At 41.9% G+C, this 23085-nt stretch overlaps 1 protein-coding gene across 1 annotated transcript in view; it reads left to right on the forward strand.

The window, feature by feature from the left end:
- Positions 1–23085, forward strand: part of NR6A1 (nuclear receptor subfamily 6 group A member 1) — a 149690-nt gene that overhangs the window by 94591 nt on the left and 32014 nt on the right. The window contains exons 5-7 of the mRNA XM_073600981.1: positions 4745–4902; positions 5009–5236; positions 18668–18922. Of these exons, the coding sequence (XP_073457082.1) occupies positions 4745–4902; positions 5009–5236; positions 18668–18922 (641 nt within the window). The remainder of the gene's footprint in view (positions 1–4744; positions 4903–5008; positions 5237–18667; positions 18923–23085) is intronic.

Below are 23085 nucleotides of genomic sequence, written 5' to 3' on the forward strand. Positions count from 1 at the left end.
TAGTCATGCTCACGTGTTGCATGGTTTTGACTTTTTAAAGCTGGGTACACATGGATCAAAATTCAAGAGTTTCAGCAGGGACTGGCCAAGTCATATGTGTGTAGCCCTCTGTTCAACAGAAGCTGATCGTTATTCCAGCTTCTGTCGAACAGACCCACCGGAAAACCTTCTTCACCCTGGGTTCACACTAGTGCGATGCGGGAACCAGCGCAATTCCTGCGCCAGTTCCCGCATCGCTCCACTGCCTTGTGCAAACCGCTGCGGGTGTCGTTAACAAAGTTATGACACCCCCAGTTTTGTTCACAGATCGCAGTGCGAACTGTGAACTCGCACAGGAATCGGATAACATAGGTGAGAACACCCATGCGATCCGATTCTAGTGTGGTGAAAAAACAAGTCCCTGCACTTATTTCTGTGCCAATCCAATGCAAGTTCACCCATAAAACTGTGTGGCTGAACTCTCATTGCTCAGAGATAGCATGTGATCGGCACCTGCAGTGTGGGTGCGAATCACATGCGATCTCTGAGATGGCGCTCGTGTGAACCCAGGCTTAATCGTTGGCTGCAGTGCTGATTATTGTACTCAACTGTTCTTTTTTTTTTTTGGCTAAATGAAAAAAAAACAGAACGTGTACCCAGCTTAACTGTAAAACCAGGCATATTACCCCACTGGGTATTGTTAAGGTTTGCATTATTGTTTATACTGTTTAAATATTGATTGAAATAAAGGCGCGATTTTGTGGGTGTGCTTAAAAGTCACCATTGGTCACCTTATCCCAAACATCAGTCATGTACAGGGGCTTATTCCTTTTCGTTGTCGCCCACTGATATAGTAGTGCAGTACTCTTTTCTCATCCTATACATGATTCAGAGAATATAGATGATTCATGCATTGGAAGTTACAATTGAAGGAAACCAGAGACAACGTTAGTTTCTGGTAATTTACCTCACAACTCTTTTGTGCAAAGCGTAAATGTAGGTTATATGATTACTTTGGTGGGCCGAATAAATCATTAGCTTGTTAAGCACATAGTGTGCCTTTATCTTTGCAGGAATGTCATTTCCTAGCACATATATTAACACTTTGTAACCCATTCCCAGCAGTGATATGTTTCAGAATTTGAAGAAATCATTCTAAATAAGGGCAGGTCTCTGGAATCAGTATTTGTGGTGGATTTGTTTTTCGCCTATCCATCAATTTTAGCTGTTTTCAAGCACAGTGTTTGTTTAAAGTCTAAATGTTTTCTTAATGCATTCTGTGTATTAACGTTAAAATTTCCCACTACCTGTCCTAAACATGCTTACCTGGTTCCATGTCACCGCTCGAGTGTAGTCTCCAGCTCCAGCACCGCTCCCCTTACTTCCTGGTTTCACAGGAGAAAAGCTGAGAAATAGGCATCTGCTGCTGTCAGTCAAACTCCTATGAGGAGACAGTGGGGGCAAACACAGCCCAGCACGAGAGCATGCGCACATTGATGCCTCCTTAGCACCTGACTTACTACAGGGGGCACCCAAAAGAGGGAGGAGCGGACAGCGCTGGCAGGGACTGCCAGAAAAGGAGGTTTCTTTCCAATATATATATAAAAAACCCAAAAAAGGGCTAACGCTGCGCTAGAAACCCAATAAATGATTGGTAACTATAAGGGGTTAATCCTCACAGACTAAAAAACACATTAGTGAAACACAGAGTTTTTAACCCAAATTACCAAAGCAGCCAGCATAAAAGAGTCAGACACATACTCCAGATATTAGTAACAGTATTATGCAGCGCTAAGGACAGCCAATAAATGAAAATACCAAAATTACTATATCGTAATTAATACCGTGAAAAATTACCAAAACTATTTATAACCACTGTTGAATAAGTGTATAAAATTAATAGTGTCAAATGAACCAAAAAGAACATATAAAAAGTCCCATCACAAATAGTGCTAATAAAAAAATCAAAAATAAAGTTCATAAACGTAGAAAGGAAGAAAAGAACTTCAACTTTGACTTTGAAGTTCTGTCTCTACACTGGGCTATGGACTGCCCTTTTTGGCTTCTCCAACAGCTGTAGTACCCCTGGTGTGTTGCCCCTAGCTGCTGGGTGGACCTGGATCTGACCATTGATACTAAGTGATTGGTGCCTCTGATATCTTGTATCCATACAGCCTCAGCCACAGACCCAGATGCTGATATAGGTTATTGGGAAACCTGTAATCTCCCATTTGCCTGGATAGACCTTTGTTGGTCTTTTAAGTCGGTAAGGAGCCTCATATTCACTTGGGTGTATTCACTGTTTGGAAGATTGGATTTCCTTTATCACGGATTTTGGATCAGCTTTTCTTCCTTTCTACGTTTATGAACTTTATTTTTGATTTTTTTATTAGCACTATTTGTGATGGGACTTTTTATATGTTCTTTTTGGTTCATTTGACACTATTAATTTTATACACTTATTCAACAGTGGTTATAAATAGTTTTGGTAATTTTTCACGGTATTAATTACGATATAGTAATTTTGGTATTTTCATTTATTGGCTGTCCTTAGCGCTGCATAATACTGTTACTTCTTTCCAATATAGTTGCACAGAGCAGTTTAAGCCTCGTTTACATGAGCATACTAAGCGTACACCTGTACGAGGGCCATATTTGCACGCACGGGATGCACAGGTGTTCCATGCAGACCGTCCCATTTCCCACCCCCGCCCTCTGGCTATCAAAATTCCCAAGCAGTTCTTGCATCTGATTGGATACAGGGGCTGTTTAGCCAACAATTTTCAACAGGCTCCTTTGGCAAAAGATTATTGAACATTCAACATTTATCAAATGAAGCCGTGTCAGCACTGCTCAAATTTTGGCCTAGCCATTAAGACCCAGACAAAATTCAAGCAATATATGGCCAGCTGTACTCAACATTTACCATACCAGCTCCCAGGAACTGCAGGCAGCACTGTGTAATACCATAGTCTGGTTTGGTTTCTATTGAATCGGTTGGTGCCGCCCGTCATTCGGCCCATGTATACAAGGCTTAACCTGCGTAAGAAAGATCTGTATCTTTCCCTTTTTCAGTCTGCTCACGTAATTTCCCCTGTGTCAGTCAGCTGCAGTGGAATTGCAACTGCAGGGAGCAGTGACATTCCCCTTACTATGTCCTATTCGTCATTGGTGCTCTCCTCTCCCCTGCAGCGGTTGTGGGCTGACAGAGGAGCTAGATCATGTGACCAGACCAGGGAAGCCACCCCCGCTGGAAGAAAATGATTATCGCTGGCAGATGCTATAAGAGGGTGAGCGAAGAGAATCCGTAAAAGAATCCGGCAGGCTGGTTGTACCCAAGTTGATTGATTGACTTGGTACATTCAGCCTGCCCATTAAGGCTCCATGCACACTGGCTTAGAAATCGCTGCTTTGTGTTCTGCCTGTAGAAGTAAATCAATGTTATCCTATGTGTCCATGCACATTAGGATGATTACATCCATATTTTGAGCTCAACATTTAGAGACAGAAAAAAAACTTTCTGGTTTGCGTTCCTGATTGGAGCTTACTGGCAGAAAAAAAACACAAAACGCTCCTAAACTTGTCCAAACTTTGTACAAAAAATGCTCTGTATGAGCGTTTTTTTCTGCCAAGAGAACTGGCTTTTTTTTAACCACTTGCTGCCCACCCACCATCAAATGACTGCGGGTCAGAGTGGTGCGGCTCTTGTTCTGGGACGACATCATATAACATCCACGGGGGCGCGCAGCATGCCGATCACGGCCCCACCATGTTCCTAGGACATGGCGAGACCCCGATCTCGGTAAAGAGCTGATGACGTGGCTCTTTAACCATGTGATTGGCTGTGTCACACTGAGTGTGTTGCGAGGAGAGCCGATCAGCGGCATCTCCTCTCAGGGGAGTCCAGGACAGGTTACCAGGGCACTGATCATCGGTGCCCTGATTACAGTTAAGCCCCAGCAGTGCCCATCAATGACACCAGTCAGTGCCCATTAGTAATGCCAGTCAGTGCCGCCTATCCGTGCCGCCTATCGGTGCTCATCAGTGCCACCCATCAGTGCGGCATATTAGAACCACCTAATCAGTGCCCTTCAGTGCAGCCTCATCAGTGCAGTCTATTGGTGCCCATCAGTGCAGCCTTTCAGTGGCCATCAGCGACGCCTCGTCAGGGCACACCAGTGAAGGAGAAAAATGACTTATTTACGAAATTTATTGGCAGAAACTAAGAGAAACTTTTTTTTTTTTCAAAATTTTCGGTCTTATTTTTTTTGTAAAAAGTAAAAAAACCCAGCAGTGATTAGATATCACCAAAAGAAAGCTCTATTTGTGTGAAAAAAATGATAATTTGATTGTTTCATTTGGGTATAGTGTTGAATGACCGCGCAATTGCCATTCAAAGTGTGAGAGCGCTGAAAATTGGCCTGGGCAGGAAGGAGGTGAAAGTGCCTGGTAGGCAAGTGGTTAAGCCCAGTGTGTAGGGAGCCAAACGGTTTGAATCTCGGCCGGTTCTTGCTGAAGCAGCTGAGATTCGAACAGTGTATGGCCTGCCAGCCTTATATGCACTAACAGATTTAGATTGTCTTGAACAAACAAATTAAAGCTAACCTCCTTCTAATGCTTTTTAAGCAGTTACGATAAAGCAAGCCTTAGATGGGCAGAATTTCAAAGGAAATCTCTTAGGAAAAGAAGGTTCTGATAAAGTTTGCTCCTTTTTTCTAATCATTTATTTCTAAAGCTTGTTGAGTAACCTAATTGTTCTTACCAGATTTCTGATGAAGAGATTGAAAGGATTATGTCTGGTCAAGAGTTTGAGGAAGAAGCCAACACATCATGGAGTAACAACGGAGATAGTGACCACAGTTCTCCAGGAAATGTAGTGTCTGAAAGTAACCAGCCTTCTCCAGTGTCCACACCTTCCTCCAGGTAGATGCACTAATCTTTCATACTTTCTGAAAAACAAAAAACATCACTGCATTCTATTTTAGCATTTGAAACTGGTAGTGCTGACATTCAGTATCTCCTCTTTCAGTAGATCAGTGGAACTAAATGGATTTGGTTCTCTTCGGGACCAGTATTTGGGCACTCCTGCACCAACGCACTATCAATACCTACCTCACCTATTTAGCTGCTCTACTCATTCTGCTATAATACCATCCCAAACCCGAAGTCTGGACCCTCAGTCGCACACCCTCATTAATCAGCTACTGGCTGCAGAAGACATGGAACCACTTAATACCCCTATGCTGATCGAAGATGGGTAAGTGAGCTATGTATCCTAAAGTAGAATGTATACAGGGAATTACTTTTTTATCAAAGAAAAACATATACAGCTCACTGTCATTTGTAAGTATATTGACTGAATTAAAGCGGTTGTAAACCATTGGACTTTTTTTTTTTTTTGTACCCTGCAAGGTAATGTCATAATGTGCTAGTATGCATCGCATACTAGCATATTATGTTAAACTTGCCCTAAAACGAAGCCCTTCCAGCACAGAGATGTCACAGCTGCAGGCACTCCCATCTTGACCCGTCTTGCTTTTGGGTTTGTGGACCCCGGCTCTGTGACTGGCCAAAGACGCAATTACGTCACTCCCACACATGCGCACGGGAGCCGCCGTTTACAGCACAGGGCTCTGAAGGAAGGGACCGGGTGGCCGTTCCTTCAGAGCGCATGCGCCAGTGATGTCACTGGCTGGATGTACAGTAAATATCTCCTAAACTGTGCACGTTTAAGCGACATTTACACTACCTATAGGTAAGTCTTATTTTAGGCTTCCCTATAGGTCAAATTCAGAGATGGAAGTTTACTTCTACTTTAATAATATCATATAAATCTCTTTTTTTATCTAGTTTTAGAGGTTCATGTGCTAAATTTATTAGAGTGAATATACCGCATATTTCACCTAATAAAGTAAGGTGCATGCATATTGTAAAGACATAAGCGGCTTGAGTCTAAACCAATGCATATGTAAACTCTCAACCTACAAAATTGTTGGTTGCAAAGGCAATACAGAGAAAGTAAAAGCCTTCATTGCTGGGAATGATCACTCATGATTTAGCAGCAATGTTGTTTTCTGGCCCTTCTAACAAACTTTTATTAAGCCAAAAGAATATAAAGGAAAGTTTATTCCCATACAGGTATTATTTTCACCATAAATCCAAATTGAAGATGCAGGTGTCCCACCAACTTTGGACTATGTAATGAACAAGTGTGGACCCATTTTCCCAGGTCAAGAGACCTCCCTTTCCTGGCATGCACAGAAGTGATGTTATTGTGGCTGGCCATTCATATGGCCGGAGCCTGCAAATCCGGAAGGAAGATGGGGCGAAGATGGAAGCGTTGGGAGCAGTGACAGCTCAGCGCTGGAGGACCCCATTTGTAAGTTGAGTCTGCAGTGCATGATAGCACATTTTGGACCCTTTTACATTAATTAGTATTTAAATTAAAAATGCAGAAGAAAAATGCATGAAAAATGCATCCCTTTAAATCCTATGGAACTTTTCACACCGGTCAGTTGCATTTCAGTTGTGTTTTTGGCTTCTTTCACACTGCTCTGTTGCAAAAATGAGGTTAAAATGCATATTCTTCTGTTTTTATTTAACTGAAAATGCAATCAAAATTGATCAGTGTAAGAGGGCCCTAACATGCACCAAAAATGCAGCAAGCAGGACTTTTAAAAACGCAGCTGAAAAGCAACTGACCGGTGTGAAGAGTTCCATAGGATTTAAAGGAATGCATTGTGCATTTTTACTGCATTATTTCAATGGAGCAGTGTGAAAACAGCCACAATCACAACTGAGACAGAACTGACAGGTGTGAATATTTCCGTAGGATATATAGAGATGCATTTTTAATGCATTTTTCTTACGCTTTTTTAAACTGAAAAACTGATCATTGTAAAAGGTCCCTTACACACACATCTTAGGCTCCATGCACACTGAAGCTCATCAACGATCGTTTTTGGGAGTTTGGGCATTTTTTTTTAACAGCCCATAAACCCCTCTCTATGTTATCCTATGTGTCCATGCACACATGGACGTTTTTGGATGTTTATCAGCAGGGGCGTTTATGGGCTGTTGGCTGAACGCCTTAAAATCGCGTTGAAGAGCAGTCCTGAAAACTCCAGACGCCAGTAAAAGCTGTTAAACACGGGTTAATGCTTTAAACAGAGCATTAAGCCTTGTCAGGCGTTTCTCTGCCTCTATTCAAAATCAGTGGTTCCCTATGGGAGCCCGTTGATTTGAATATAAATCGCACCAGAAGTCGGATCATGATGAGGATGAAGGGGAACCTCCGCCAAAATGAAAAAAAATGGCATGGGGTCCCCCCTATCCTGACCTGCCAGGCTGCGTGCTCGGTTAAGGGTTTGGTATGGATTTTGGGGGGATCCCACCATGCCATTTTTTTTGACGTGGGAGTTCCCCTTAGAATCCATACCAGACCGGAGGGTCTGGTATCGTCTGAGGGGAGAACCCCACGCCATTTTTTTCTTTAATTTTGGTGGGGGTTTCCCTTCATCCTCAGCACACAAGTCGCACCGCAAGACGGATCATCACGATTCGACTTCTTGTGCAACTTCTATTCAAATCAATGGGCTCCTATAGGGAACCATTGATTTTGAATCGAGGCACAGAAACGCGGCTAAAAGCTAGTGTGGCTAAACACGCATTGACGCCAATGCAAAACGCTGATAAAATCGCGTTTTTAAAGCAGGGTTTTCCTGCCAGCAATCCGACGTCCAGAGCGACTTTTTTTAGCGTCCTGTGTGCACGGAGCCTTAAAATGCATAGATCTGTAGGGGGCTATTTTTAAAAAACAAAACTTCGTACAGTTTTTATTACTGCTTTAAAAGGTTATGAAAAACTTTAAATTATCCTTCAATAGTTGAAAAGTATATATAGGCAGTTTGTGTGCCCCAAATTTTGTTACTTATTTACCATATAAAGGTAGTGGTGACGTCATCACTGTGCTGCACATTGCCTGTGAAGACAAAATGCTGGGGGAGGGGCCTAGTGGGTCCAATCATTATAGGCTGCCTGCAGGAAACTACAGGAGAGTGTGGATAAAAGACCAGTCACCCTGCACAAGAAGAGAGCAGCAAAGACTGGCCTTAATTCATGAAGCTGCTGCACAGAGGCAACGTTTAACACTGGAATACTGCACAGATCTAGAAGAAAAACACAAAGCACCAAGGTTAAAGTAGGAATGCACATACCTCTTTTTATAGTTCCTTTTCCTGAAGTTTAGCTCTAAAGAGGAACTTTACTGCTTCTGGTGTGGGTGGGCAATGACAGCATACTTGCACATTATGGCACAATTACCCCAACCCTCCCCTCCTTCAACAATGTGATGTCTGCACTCCGCCTCAGGAAGTGGTTCTAAAGTATAAACATTTTTTTACCTCAATGCATGTCCCAGCTGCAGCTCTTCTCCCTTCACTCCCTGCTGTCTCAGAAGACACAGGCAGTAGCAGGTGCCATAGGCTCCCACTACTGTCAGTCAAATCCTTTGAGGTGGGAGTGGGGGCGTGGCTGAACCAGGCTGTGTGTGTCTAGGAAACACACTGCCCAGTTTGTGATCATTCCCACATGGGTGCCCTGCAGTAAGTAGGAGCAGAGGGTGCCGGTGGGGGACTCCAGAAGAGGAGGTAAGGGACTATTGCATAAAGCAGGTAAGTATACCTTTTTTTTTTTTATTGAATTAAAAAAAAAAAAAAAAATAGGCTTTAATATCGCTTTAAGTTAAGAACACATTTGTTACATTCTGTAGTAATTGCTTTAATATTTATTGACCACAAGTCACTCCAGATTTCTGCTTCCTGCTACTTTTAGTGCACTGCTGCTGGTAAATGGACATTTAGGAGCAGTTCTTCTCTGTTATCTTACCAGTACATTTACACAGGGTTGTTTATAGTCATTTCCAGGCAGTTGAGTTTGGAAGAATTTTTTGGAACACAAAAAAATGCATTCAGGATGGATGTTCAAAGGCATTTGAAACGCCAAATGCCTGTAAGTGCCTGTAAACGCTGCTAAACACAGTAACTTGCGTTTAGCAGCATTTCGTTTACAGACGTTTTTCATTTTAACAAAAAAAAAAAAAAAAAAAAATATATATATATATATATATATATATATATATATATATATATATATATATATATAATTTTTAATGCTTCTAGATGCAAACGCGGCTAAACGAACGTTTTTTGACGTCGGTTTCTAGCTGTCAAGTTAAACCGTTCAGGAGAGGTTAAACAATGTCCCCGTGTACATGAAGCCTTAGCCTTTTTCCATATTCAGCTCTAATTGATTTGAAATAGGCATTGAATAATCTTTTTTTTTTAGTTACATTTAATACTGCGGCAAGGCAGCTCTATTGCGCAAAATCACGTATCTGTACGTGATTTCGTCAAAAGCGAAATTTGGGAATACGCTTAACCCTTTGATCGCCCCTGATGTTAACCCCTTCCCTGCCAGTGTCATAATGTCACTGGTTCCCAAAAAAGTGTCAGATGTCCGATCTGTCCTCCATTACAAGTTTAAAAAATGAAATAAAAAATACTATAAATATATCCCCTATTTTGTAGACGCTATAACTTTTGCACAATCAATATACGCTTATTGGGATTTTTTTTAACAAAAATATGTAGCAGAATACATATTGGGCTAAACTGATGACACAGATTTTTTACAATTTTTTTATTGGATGTGTTTTTTTTAGCAGAAAGTAAAAAATATATATATTTTTTTTTTCGAAATTGTCAGTTTTTTTGTTTATAGCGCAAAAAAAAATTAAAACCGCAGAGGTGATCAAATACCACCAAAAGAAAGCTCTATTTAAGGGGGGGGGAGATTATTTTATTAGGGTAGAACGTCGCACAACCACACAATTGTCAAAATAACGCAGTGCCATATCACAAAAAATGGCCTGGTCATTAAGGGGACAAAACCTTCCAGGGCTGAAGTGGTTAAATAAGGATGTCAATATTATAGCAAAGCTTCGTCTTTAAAGGATCAGTTCACCTTTTGGGGCAGAATTTCACTTTTCATAATAAATAGAATTGTTTTCCAATGCCATTTCTGGCCCCGCCATTCTAGTGTGCTTTTCTGTCACTTACCCTAATCACAGGAGTCTTAAAAACTTGTCAGTTTATTAGATTTTTTTAATGATTTTCAGGTTCCATCACTTTCTGTAGATAGTCTCTCAGCATTCACTTCCTGTACATCGTCTCCAAGAAGCCTTCACTTCCTTGTTGCATCACAGAAGAGGACATGATAGAGTGTATTCACCACTCTGGACCACATCTCCCTCATTACAATACCACCTGCCACCCACTTTATATACAATCTGATTAAACAATCGCCATTAGGTCTCCCATCAGCTATGTAGTACACGGGATGCCTGATTTGATACAAATTGAATGGATTGCCACCCAGTTTCTATAATTGAATTGATTGCCACCCACATTCTATACAATCTGATTAAACAATCACCGTTAGGTCTCCCATCAGCTATGTAGTACACAGGATGCCTGATTTGATGCAAATTGAATGGATTGGTCAGGTGGGTCCTCCTATTCCATAGTGCTAGTAAATATAAAGGAAATTGTACAGAGATTTTACAATTTATTGCATTTATTGGGAGTGGGTGGAGACACACGTTCTCATCTCCAGTGTGTTCCAACTGTATGGGGATAGGACTGAGTAAGAGAGGAGACATATCGTTGTTCCTATTTACTAGGAACAAAAGACATGTCTCCCCTCCCCTGACAGCACAGGGATTTGTGTGTTTACACACACAAATCCTTGTGCTGGCACTCTCTGGCGGCTCTTAAAGGGCCGACGTACGCATATGGGATTTTGCGCACCCGTGCCACTTTGCCGACGTATATTGACGTGAGCTGGTCGGCAAGTGGTTAATGGTATATTGGTACATAGGGGAGCTGGATTTTAGAAAAAAAAAAGTGAACTTAGCCTTTATTGATGATGAAAATAAAATACAGCGCACAGTAATGTTTTTGAGCAAATCTGGTTTAGTTCCAGAATAACAATCGCAATGAACATTTAAAGATGTGTGTATCAGGCCTCATGTACACTGCTGCTGGTAAACTGACGTTCAGAGGCAGTTGGCTGCTTTTTTCAGCTACCCCTGAACTCATCCAATGTTATCTTATGTGTACATGTACACAGGTTTGTTTAATGTCATTTTTAGGCAGTTGCCTTTATAGGCTTTTCTTTGAAGGCAAAATTTTTCCGACGTTTCAGACGCTAAACGCGGTACCGGCGTTTAGCCGCGTTTTAGTTTATAAGCGTTTTTACAGGGGCCCTATTTTTAACATTACAAAGCTTAAAAATGATAGCAAATGATGAGAAAACACTCAAAAAATATTTTAAAAACTTGTAATTGCTTGCTATGCTTCATAGAACATTTATATACCCTTAATGAGCATGATCCAATCCAATACACCACTAGCATTGCTGTTAGCCAAAGTACAATTGGAATTTGACCTATATGTTGATAGATTTCAACCAGATGACACCACCATTGAGCTTCACCCCGGACTTGATCAAACATAGTTGCATGAAATTTAAGGTTAGGGTTTCCCATTAGGGTTAGGGGTTATGGTTAGGGTTTTTGCCTTGAAGAACAAGTTTAGGGTTATGGTGAGTGTTATGGTTTCCTGTTAGGGTTTCCCATTAGGGTTGGGGGGTTATGGTTTTCCCCTTGAAGAACAAGTTAGGGTTTCCAGTTAGGGCTAGGGTTTCTGGTTAGGGTTTCCCATTAGGGTTAGGGGGTTATTGTTAAGGTTAGGGTTTTCCCCTTGAAGAACAAGTTTAGGGTTATGGTAAGTGTTATGGCTTCCAGTTAGGGTTTCCAGTTAGGGTTTCCGGTTAGGGTTTCCCCTTGAAGAACAAATTAAGTGTTATGGTTTCCTGTTAGGGTTTCCCATTAGGGTTAGGGGGTTAGGGTTTTCTCCTGGAAGAACAAGTTAGGGTTAAGGGGTTAGGGTTTTCCCCTTGAAGAACAAGTTAGGGTTTCCGGTTAGAGTTCATTAAAAATATTTTAAAAATTGCAATTAAAATTTTCATTAAAAAGACAAAATAAATGAATAAAAAAAAATTAAATTACACATACAGCTTTTAAAAGAAATTAAAAAAAAAATTCTAATAATCGATTGCAGTTTAAAAATTAAATATGTTAAAAAAATTGCAATTAAATTTTGCTTAAAAAATAAATAAAAAAAAATGAAATTACATATACAACTTATACAAAATATAAACAAAAACATATACTAATCAATTGCAAAAAAACTAAATCTATTAAAAAAAATTGCATTTTTTCCTCACATATGCTGATTATGGGATCCATAGTAAAAGCACCAAAATTGAGGTAGATACAAGTACACTGCTGCTCTCTCAGCTGCTGCTACTCACTCTGGTCTCACAGAATAACTGAAATAGTTAAATAATACTATTTTTTGGGCTTTGGGAGGGTCCTATGATGTGATCTTAAACGCTCCTAGACGCAAACACAGCAAAACCCGACATGCAAACGTGCAATACGGGTGTTTTTAAACTCTGTTTTGAAGCTGTCAAAAAATTTGTTCAGAGGAGGTTGCCTCAGCGTCCCATGTACATTAAGCCTAAGAGTGACATTGTAGCTTAACTTGTAAGCATGACTAATTGCATCTCATTCATTAGGCTTCATGTACACTGCTGCTGGTAAACGAATGTTTAGGAGCAGTTGGGTATTTTTTTTAGCTGCCCCTGACCTCTTCTCTGTTATTGTATCAGTATATGTACACAGGGTCGTTTATAGTAGTTTCTAGGCAGTTGAGTTTAGGAGCATTTTTTGGAAAGCAAAAAAATGCATTCAGGACGCATGTTCAGAGGCATTTGAAACGCCAAACGCCTGTAACAGCGCGTAAACGCGTTAATTCGCATTTAGCCTGCGTTTCATTTACAGGCGGTTTAATTTTTGACTATTTGTGGAGGCGCTTCTCTTCTCTTTTTTTTACTCAGTTGTGACATGATGCTACTTGTATATCAGGACATTGCTTGTTTATCAAGTCAAAATTTATAAAAAAAAATCGCTGGTCTTGCAAAACACTGTCAAAGTTATTCTCAATCCAAGGTTTTACTGTATTATTATATTATATCTGGTAAGAGAAATAAAAAAGGCATTTTATACCAGCACTTTGGACAGAATACAATTGCTCCACATGGTGGCGCTGATGGAAGCATATACATATTATTGTGTCAGTTTCTCATTCATTTCACTATTGCTTTCCTTTTAGGGAGATAAGTTTTTGTTTTCTAATGCTCTAGGGCCCAATGCTTTTGTGCTTGAAAATATGAAAATTTTCAAACACATTTGTACACATGTTGTATCAAGTTATAACATGCTGTTGTGCATATAAAACGTGTTTTTCTGCCATCATTCCCATGAGATCTTTTAGATCATGTCATCACAGACATCTGTTCCAAATGAATCAGAATTGTGCCTGAACTGTTTCAGTTTGTTAGCAACCAACAATATAGCATCATCCAGTGCTGTTACTAAAGTGCATGATGGCGTGCCGCAGTGACAACCAACTAAACTGCTCAGCAGGCACAAATGCAGCTTTATTGAACCAACAGGCTGAATGAAAAAAAAAAACCCAAAATACCGATAGATCACCGTGCAGCAATCTCCCCCGCTGTGCTTTTGTGTTCGCTGATCTGATGCAGGTTGGATGCTGGTTTTCCAGCATGCCTATTCAACAGAAGCTGGTCTTCTGTAGAACAGAGAGCTGTATATAAGGGTTGAAAGTCAGCTGGTTCCTGCCGCACTCATTTTGGCAAATTTTCGGCCCGTGTGAACAAGGCTTTGGGGTTGGTTGGGAGGCTGCTGGGGACATTTAATTCTTTTTAAGAATACTAATAACAGGAATTGGTAGAATGGCTTCCTGTCAATGGGTTTATATGGTTCTCTTAAAGTGTTACTAAAGTCAGTTTTTTTTTTTTAATTAAAATAATAAACTTGTTATACTTGCCTGCTCTGTGCAGTGGTATTGCACAGAGTGACCCCAATCCTCCTCTTCTGGGGTCCCCAGCGGTGATCTTGGCTCCTCCTCTTCTTTTCATGACCACTATAGCCAGCTGCTTGCTATGGGGAGAGTGTAGTCTGCACGCTCCCGACCTGTGTGTCTGAGGAGCCGCGCTTCATAGACTTACACAACGGGACTTATGTCCACACCCCCCCCCCCCCAAACACTTCCTCTTCACTGCTTTTGATTGACAGCAGCAAGAGCTAATGGCTCCTGCTCCTTCTCAAATGCTGTGTGAAGAGGAAGAAAGGGGGAGAAAAGATGCAGCCATGCACAGTGCTGATCTCTTCTCCCCTCTCTTACTATTCACACAGGGGAAGGGGGGCACAGGATAAATGAAAGTGTTTTTTATCTTAATGCAAACAATGCATTAAGCTAAAAACATTTTTACGTTTAGTAACACTTTAGGGCACAAGGATGCTTGATGGATTACTTTCAGACTTATATTGTACAATCTATTGCGTATATCCAAAATTGATTGAGTGTTAAGAATTTACTGCGGTAGAAAAGGTTCTTAATTGAATAAATAATAATAATGTAATGAACATCTATGCCTGCTTGAAGGCTAATTCCACCATTTGCAAAAAAACAAACAAATAACAATGAATGCACCCATATTTGCAGCAAAAAAATTTGCATTTATAATAATTCTGCAAATGAACCTGCAAAGCATGTGATCAATGATCATCGTGGTGGCAATGCAGACTCTTCTGCTCCCTAAAATTTACAGCTTTTCATTTAGAGAGCTGGATGAAGGTTCTATACACTATGAGTAGGCTGATCACTGCACTTGTGTTTCATTGACAACTACAATTCCATCTGCCATTGTGGGACTTGTAGCTCATTTATTCACAGATCCGTAAATGAATGAGGTGGCTGTGCAGGCAGATCCCTGCACAGACACAAAAAGTTCAAAAGGGACGGCTGCCACAAGGGAAAAAGAACCCTGCCTGCTGTCAGAGAAGAGGAGGGAGCAATTTGGAGGTCAGCTTGTAACCATCTTACACCCTAAATATGGGTGTAACATGGTCTAAAGGATAGAGTTAGCCTTTAAGTTACCCATTAATGTAACTGCATCAGTCAAGAATATATTTAATGAGATTTCTTTTTTGCATGCATGTTGCCTTTCTGCTTGTTTTATTTATGTTGTAGTAAGAATGAATGCGTGATGCCTTCTGCTGGTGAAACCTAGTATTGTATTATACGTATGAATATACAGTTTGGACGGAAAATATTCAGACCCCCTTAAATTTTTCACTCTCTGTTACATTGCAGCCATTTGCTAAAATCATTCAATTTTTCCTCATTAATGTACACACAGCCCCATATTGACAGAAAAACACAGAATTGTTGACATTTTTGCATATTTATTAAAAAAGAAAATGTGAAATATCACATGGTCCTAAGTATTCAGACCCTTTGCTGTGACACTCCTATATTTAACTCAGGTGCTGTCCATTTCTGATCATCCTTGAGATGGTTCTACACATTCATTTGAGTCCAGCTGTGTTTGATTATACTGATTGGACTTGATTAGGAAAGCCACACACCTGTCTCTATAAGACCTTACAGCTCACAGTGCATGTCAGAGCAAATGAGACTCATGAGGTCAAAGGAACTGCCTGAAGAGCTCAGAGACAGAATTGTGGCAAGGCACAGATCTGGCCAAGGTTACAAATTTTTTTTTTGCTGCACTTAAGGTTCCTAAGAGCACAGTGGCCTCCATAATCCTTAAATGGAAGACGTTTGGGACGACCAGAACCCTTCCCAGAGCTGGCCATCCGGCCAAACTGAGCTATTGGGGAAGAAGAGCCTTGGTGAGAGAGGTGAAGAAGAACCCAAAGATCACTGTGGCTGAGCTCCAGAGATGCAGCCGAGAGATGGGAGAAAGTTGTAGAAAGTCAACCATCACTGCAGCCCTCCACCAGTCGGGGCTGTATGGCAGAGTGGCCCGACAGAAGCCTCTCCTCAGTGCAAGACACATGAAAGCCCGCATGGAGTTTGCTAAAAAAACACCTGAAGGACTCCAAGATGGTGAGAAATAAGATTCTCTGGTCTGATGAGACCAAAATAGAACTTTTTGGCCTTAATTTTAAGCGGTATGTGTGGAGAAAACCAGGCACTGCTCATCACTTGTCCAATGCAGTCCCAACTGTGAAGCATGGTGGTGGCAGCATCATGCTGTGGGGGTGTTTTTCAGCTTCAGGGACAGGACGACTGGTTGCAATTGAGGGAAAGATGAATGTGGCCAAGTACAGGGATATCCTGGACGAAAACCTTCTCCAGAGTGCTCAGGACCTCAGACTGGGCCGAAGGTTTACCTTCCAACAAGACAATGACCCTAAGCACACAGCTAAAATAATGGAGTGGCTTCACAACAACGCTGTGACTGTTCTTGAATGGCCCAGCCAGAGTCCTGACTTAAACCCAATTGAGCATCACTGGAGAGACCTAAAAATGGCTGTCCACCAACGTTTACCATCCAACTTGACAGAACTGGAGAGGATCTGCAAGGAGGAATGGCAGAGAATCCCCAAATCCAGGTGTGAAAAACTTGTTGCATCTTTCCCAAAAAGACTCATGGCTGTATTAGATCAAAAGGGTGCTTCTACTAAATACTGAGCAAAAGGGTCTGAATACTTAGGACCATGTGATATTTCAGTTTTTCTTTTTTTAATAAATCTGCAAAAATGTCAACAATTCTGTGTTTTTCTGTCAATATGGGGTGCTGTGTGTACATTAATGAGGAAAAAAAATTAACTTAAATAATTTTAGCAAATGGCTGCAATATAACAAAGAGTGAAAAATTTAAGGGGGTCTGAATACTTTCCATCCCCACTGTAGAAATAGAATGCAGCTTCTTATACCATTGTTTGAATGGTCATACCTCAGTCTGCTGATCACATTAAGGATGAGGCTGGGGCTAGTGGAAGTAGGGCCTCCCATATATTACTTCATAGAGATGAGCCGAACACCCCCCTGTTCGGTTCGCACCAGAACATGCGAACAGGCAAAAAATTTGTTTGAACACGCGATCACCGTTAAAGTCTATGGGACACGAACATGGATAATCAAAAGTGCTAATTTTAAAGGCTTCTATGCAAGTTATTGTCATAAAAAGTGTTTGGGGACCCGGGTCCTGCCCCAGGGGACATGGATCAAGGCAAAAAAAAGTTTTAAAAACGGCCGTTTTTTCGGGAGCAGTGATTTTAATAATGCTTAAAGTGAAACGATGAAGAGAAGAAGATGAAGAGAAGAGCGGGAGCCTCCCTCCATGCTATGGATGCGGAGCGGCCCGAGGAGAAGAAGGGAAGAAGACGCCGCGGAGGAGATGCTGGACGAGAACACCGGAGGAAGAACCAGAAGAAGATGAAGGAAGATAGAAGAAAGAAGAAGCATTTAAATAAAGGAACTGTCAAAAACTGTCTCTTGTTATTTTTAACATATTTGACCGTTTTTTAGTGAAATGGTAGGGCCCTTACCATTTCACACAAGGGGGAGGGCCGGGACTGGGGGTCCCCTTGTTAAAGGGGGCTTCCAGATTCCGATAGCCCCCCCGCCCGCAGACCCCCACAACTACCCCAAAGCACCCTCCCAATGTTGAGGGCATGTGGCCTGGTTCGGTTCGGGGGGGGGGGCGCTCTCTCGTACCCCTCTTTTTTCCTGCGGCCTGCCAGGTTGTGTGCTCGGATAAGGGCCTGGTATGGATTTTTGGGGGGACCCCACGCCGTTTTTTTTTTATTTTGGCACAGGGTTCCCCTTAATATCCATACCAGACCTGAAGGGCCTGGTATGGAATTTAGGGGGACCCCCCGCATCATTTTTTTTTTATTTTGGTTCAGGGTTCCCCTGTGGGGAATTCCCATGCCGTTTTTATCAATGAACTTCTATGTGTATTGTCGGACCGGCAATTCATTAATAGCCGCGAGTAGTTTTAAATGACTTTTTTTCCTTTGAAATGTCGTTTTGCTGTCAGACTGTTCTAAATACGGGAAACATGCACCCCTTTACAGGCATACTATAGACACCCCCCAGGTACGAAATTTAAAGGGATATTACACAATAAAATCACTGCTCCCGAAAAAACGGCCGTTTTTAAAACTTTTTTTTGCATTGATACATGTCCCCTGGGACAGGACCCGGGTCCCCAAACACTTTTTATGACAATACCATGCATATAAGCCTTTAAAATTAGCACTTTTGATTTCTCCCATAGACTTTTAAAGGGTGTTCCACGGCATTCGAATTTGCCGCGAACACCGCAAATTGTTCGCTGTTCGGCGAACAGCCGATGTTCGAGTCGAACATGAGTTTGACTCGAAGCTCATCCCTATTACTTAAGAGTATTGTAAGAGTATATTGCAGATTGCCTTTAAACTATGCATTTCTTTATACTTACCTTAAAATAAAAAGCACTTACAAGGGACAAGAACTTGCACATTCATTGAGCAAGACATCAAGGCCAACAATCAATTCTCATCAATGCAATGAAAAAATATGTTTTGCGAATAATAAACAATGTATCAAATGATTATGGCTTGATATACCTTTGTGATTATAGCCCTCCATCTTGACATCTTTGTCTTTCTCTTATTCAGGTACAAGGTAACACAATCTGAGCTGTTTGCTCTTTTGTGTCGGCTTGCAGACGAACTCTTGTTCCGTCAGATTACATGGGTGAAGAAGCTGCCATTTTTTTGTGACCTTTCTATTAAAGATTACACATGCCTATTGAGTACGACTTGGCAAGAGTTAATACTTCTGTCTTCGCTGATCACTTACCACAAGCAAATCTTTGGGGATCTAGCTGACGTCACCTCCAAATACTCACCTTCAGAAGCAGAGCTTCATAGGTTAGTTTCCAAAGGATATCACTGTTAAATGGTGGCCATATATCAAGACATAAAAAAAAATCATATTTAGTATGTCTTCAATACAAGCATATGATTTCATTTAAACATGCTTCAAGTACAAAAACAAAAAAAAAAAACAGTTGTGCCAGAAATATAGTATGCTCCTGAATGTCCTCTTTGACATGACAACACAGTGGATTTTTAGCTCTGAAGGCCTAAGCATGAGGTGTCAGCCCTGCCTACCCTATATGTAATAGCTTGCAAATAAACAGACCTCTCATCTTCCCTTCTTCCCCCTCCTCACCTCCATAACTTTTCCTTGTGCACAGGCAGAGGGCACAGGGATATTATCAGCTATCAAGATTTCTGGCAAAATCAACAGATATTTTTTGCACTTATTGAGCAAATATAACAAAACACTTTAAACTGTATACTGTATTTATCAAAGCAAATAAGAGAAGTTTATTGTTTTTGTTTACATACACTTTGACCACTTGCCTACCGGGCACTTCCACCTCCTTCCCGCCCAGGCCAATTTTCAGCTTTCAGAGCTCTCACACTTTGAATGACAATTGCACGGTCATGCAACACTGTACCGAAATGACATTTATAGCATTTTTTTTCACACAAATAGAGCTTTCTTTTGGTGGTATTTAATCACTGCTAGGTTTTTTATTTTTTACAAAAAGAAAAAAAAGACCAAACATTTTGAAAAAAAGAAAAACGTTTTTCTTAGTTTCTGTCAGTACATTTTGTAAATAAGTAATTTTTCTCCTGATGTGCGCTGATGAGGCGACACTGATGGGCACTGATAGGCTGCACTGATGGCCACTGATAAGGCGGCATTGAAGGGCACTGATTAAGTGGAACTGATGAGGCACTAATATGCTGCACTGATGGGCACTGATAGGTGGCACTGGTGGGCACTGATGGGTGGCAGAGCCAGCACTGATGGGCACTGATAGGTGGCAGAGGCGGCACTGATAGGTGGTACTGGTGGGCACTGATGGGCAGCACTGATGGGCCATGATGGGCAGCACTGAAGAGCAGGCACTGATGGGCACTGAAAGGCAACACTGACTGGCATCACTGATGGGCACCGATTGGTGTCACTGATGGGCACCGATTGGTGTCACTAATGGGCGCTGCGGGGGCTTTACTGTAATCAGGGCACTGATGATCAGTGTCCTAATTACCTGTACTGGTCTCCCCTGCGAGGAGATGCCACTGATCAGCTCTCCTCGACACACACTCTGTCAGTGTGAGGAGAGGAGAGCCGATAAACGGCACTTCTTTGTTTACATGTGGCCGCATGGATAAAGAACCACGTCATCAGCTCCTTACCAAGATTGGGGTCGTGCCATGTCCTAGAAACACGGCCCGGCCACAGTCGCCATGCTGCGCCCCCCGCAGGGTGCGTGAAAGCGACCGTTCTGGGGTGCCATCACATGAGGTCATCCCAGAATCCTAGCCGCACCGCTCCGTCGTCATTTGACGGCGGGTGGGAGGGAAGTAGTTACCAGACTTGGTAAATCCCCCCCTTGCAATGGGGAGCCCTGATATGCAACTATTGACCGTATTCTCTGACTTTGGCACACATCACTTAATCCTCGCTTTCAGTTAGTAAGACCACCCTTCACAGTAATGTACCAGTGATGAGGCATAGGAGGTTACTCCCCCCAACAGTCTTCAAGAAATCAGGAAGGATGTGCAGGCATGTGGAGGTACTTTTGGTACAATGAAGGTGCCAGTTTAATGCATTCATTAAGCCCACAGTTTTGCTTTAATGTCTAAATGGCTACATAAAGTCTGATGTTGGGACGCTATTAAAGGGCACCTTTCCTCAGAAACAAGGAAGGAGAATAGTTCATTGTCTAGCAGTGCTCCGACTGGAGGAGGGAGTGGCACGACAAGTAGCTAATTAGTTGTGTTCAATACAAGAAATTGACAGCAGATTGACAGAGAGATGAGCCAATTAGTGTGCTGCTTCTCCTTTCACTGTCCAGTCACAAGTTGGTGTGGGGAGGGAGTGCTGTAAGTGTTACTGAATTGCGGGAGGAAAAAAAAAAAAAAGGCCATCAGTCCTTTCAGACAGGGCAGTCTGTGTGGCAGAGCGATGTCAATCTCTGTACTGGATAGACAGAATACAGATTCTTTGCCAGCTTAAAGCGGAACTAAATTCAAAAAGTTAAAAACCACTAACTGGTAGGATTTTTGTGAAAGAAGAGACCCCTGTCATAAATGCTTCTCCCTGCCTGTCAACAGTAATGTAAACTGAGCCATGCTAGTGTAGCTCAGAGTACATTTATGGCACTGCTCTTTGCTGTGATTGAGTGACTGCCATGTGCATGTGGGGGGATGATGTAATCATGGCCTGATGTCATCACGGCTTGGCCGTTCAAGCGTGAACCCAGAAGGAAGACTGAATTGAAAATCCCAGGAACCGCTGGAAAGCTTCGTCTGACAGGTAATTTTACCATAATATGCTACTATGCGATACATACTAGCACATTATGGCATAAACCTCCTGGGGGGCCTAATAAAAAATATAAATAGCAGAGTTTAATGCCAACACAATGGCACTTAAACCCCCTTCCTGCCCAGGCCAATTTTCAGTTTTCAGTGCTGTCACACTTTGAATGACAATTGCACGGTCATGCAACACTGTACTCATATGAATTTTTTCACACAAATAGAGCTTTCTTTTGGTGGTATTTAATCACCATTTGGGTTTTTTATTTTTTGCTAAGCAAACAAAAAAAGACCAACATTTTTTAAATACTTTTGTTATAACATTTTGCAAACAGGTAATTTTTCTCCTTCACTGATGGACACTGATGAGGTGGCACTGATAGGCTGCACTGGTGGGCACTGATCAGGAGGCACTGGTAGACAGCACTGATAAGACACTGATTGGCAGCACTAATGGGCCCTGGCAGCACTGATGGGTACTGATTGGCAGCACTGATGGGTACTGATTGGCAGCACTGATGGGTACTGATTGGCAGCAATGATGGGCACTGATTGGAAGGACTGATAGGTGGCACTGATATGCTGCACTAATGAACACTGATGAGGCAGCGGTGGTGGACACTATTCAGGATGCACTGATGGGTGGCACTAATAGGCACTGGCAGGCAGCACTGATATGTGACACTGATGATGAGGTACTGATTTGCAGCACTGATAGGAGGCACTGATGGGTGACACTGGAGGGCAATAATTTGCAGCACTGATGGGCACTAAGGGGACCGATGTCCCTCGAACAGAAGCCAGTTAACAACTTTCTTCTTTTCTTCAAGCTGACAGTGTGAAAAAGTGTCTGCTGAACAGTTTTGATATACTGTAAGCTGATGGTCACTGAAGTGACCATCAGCTTATAGCAGAAGCAGAAATGCAGATCGAATCTGGCAGCGAAAGGGTTAAATCCTGTAAGTTGCAAGGTGGGGCCTCCACAGATTGGACTTGTTTTTACAGTTTATCCCACAGATGCTTAATTGGATTGAGATCTGGAGAATTTGGAGGCCAAGTGAACACTTCAAATTCGTTGTGATCCTCAAACCATTCTTGAACCATTCCTGCAGTGTGGCAGGGCACATTATCCTGCTGAAAGAGGTCACTGCCATCAGGTAATACCATTTTCATGAAGTGGTGTACTTGGCCACCAACAATGTTTACGTAGTTGGTACGCATTAGTAACATCCACATGAATGGCAGGACCCAAGGTTTCCCAGCAGAGCGTTGCCCAAAGCATGACACTGCCTCTGCCAGCTTGCCTTCTTCCCATACTGCTGGTGCTATCTCTTCCCCAGGCATGCAACACACACCCGCCCATCAACATGATGTAAAATAAAGACCTGATTCATCAGACCTGAAGAGCCATGGGTATGTCTGCTCCATGGGGTCAGCATGTCCATCAAACAATATAGGAGATCATTGCTGCCCTATCTCCTAAATGCAGCTAAAAGTGTAATCCCCCAAAAGTGGAAGGACCCCGAGAGCCCTCCATTGAAGCTTTGGCTAAGTAAAATTAGTAAAATTTATAATATGGAGTTTCTTAGGTTTAGTGGCAAAATAGGAGAAGAAGGGTTCAAAAGGAGATGGAAAGAGTGGGAAAAGTATAAGCATTCTCCGAGATATGCCGAAAGGATGTTAGAGGGAAG

Source organism: Aquarana catesbeiana, linkage group LG09 (genome assembly GCF_042186555.1).
Source record: "Aquarana catesbeiana isolate 2022-GZ linkage group LG09, ASM4218655v1, whole genome shotgun sequence".
Taxonomy (NCBI): Eukaryota; Metazoa; Chordata; class Amphibia; order Anura; family Ranidae; genus Aquarana; species Aquarana catesbeiana.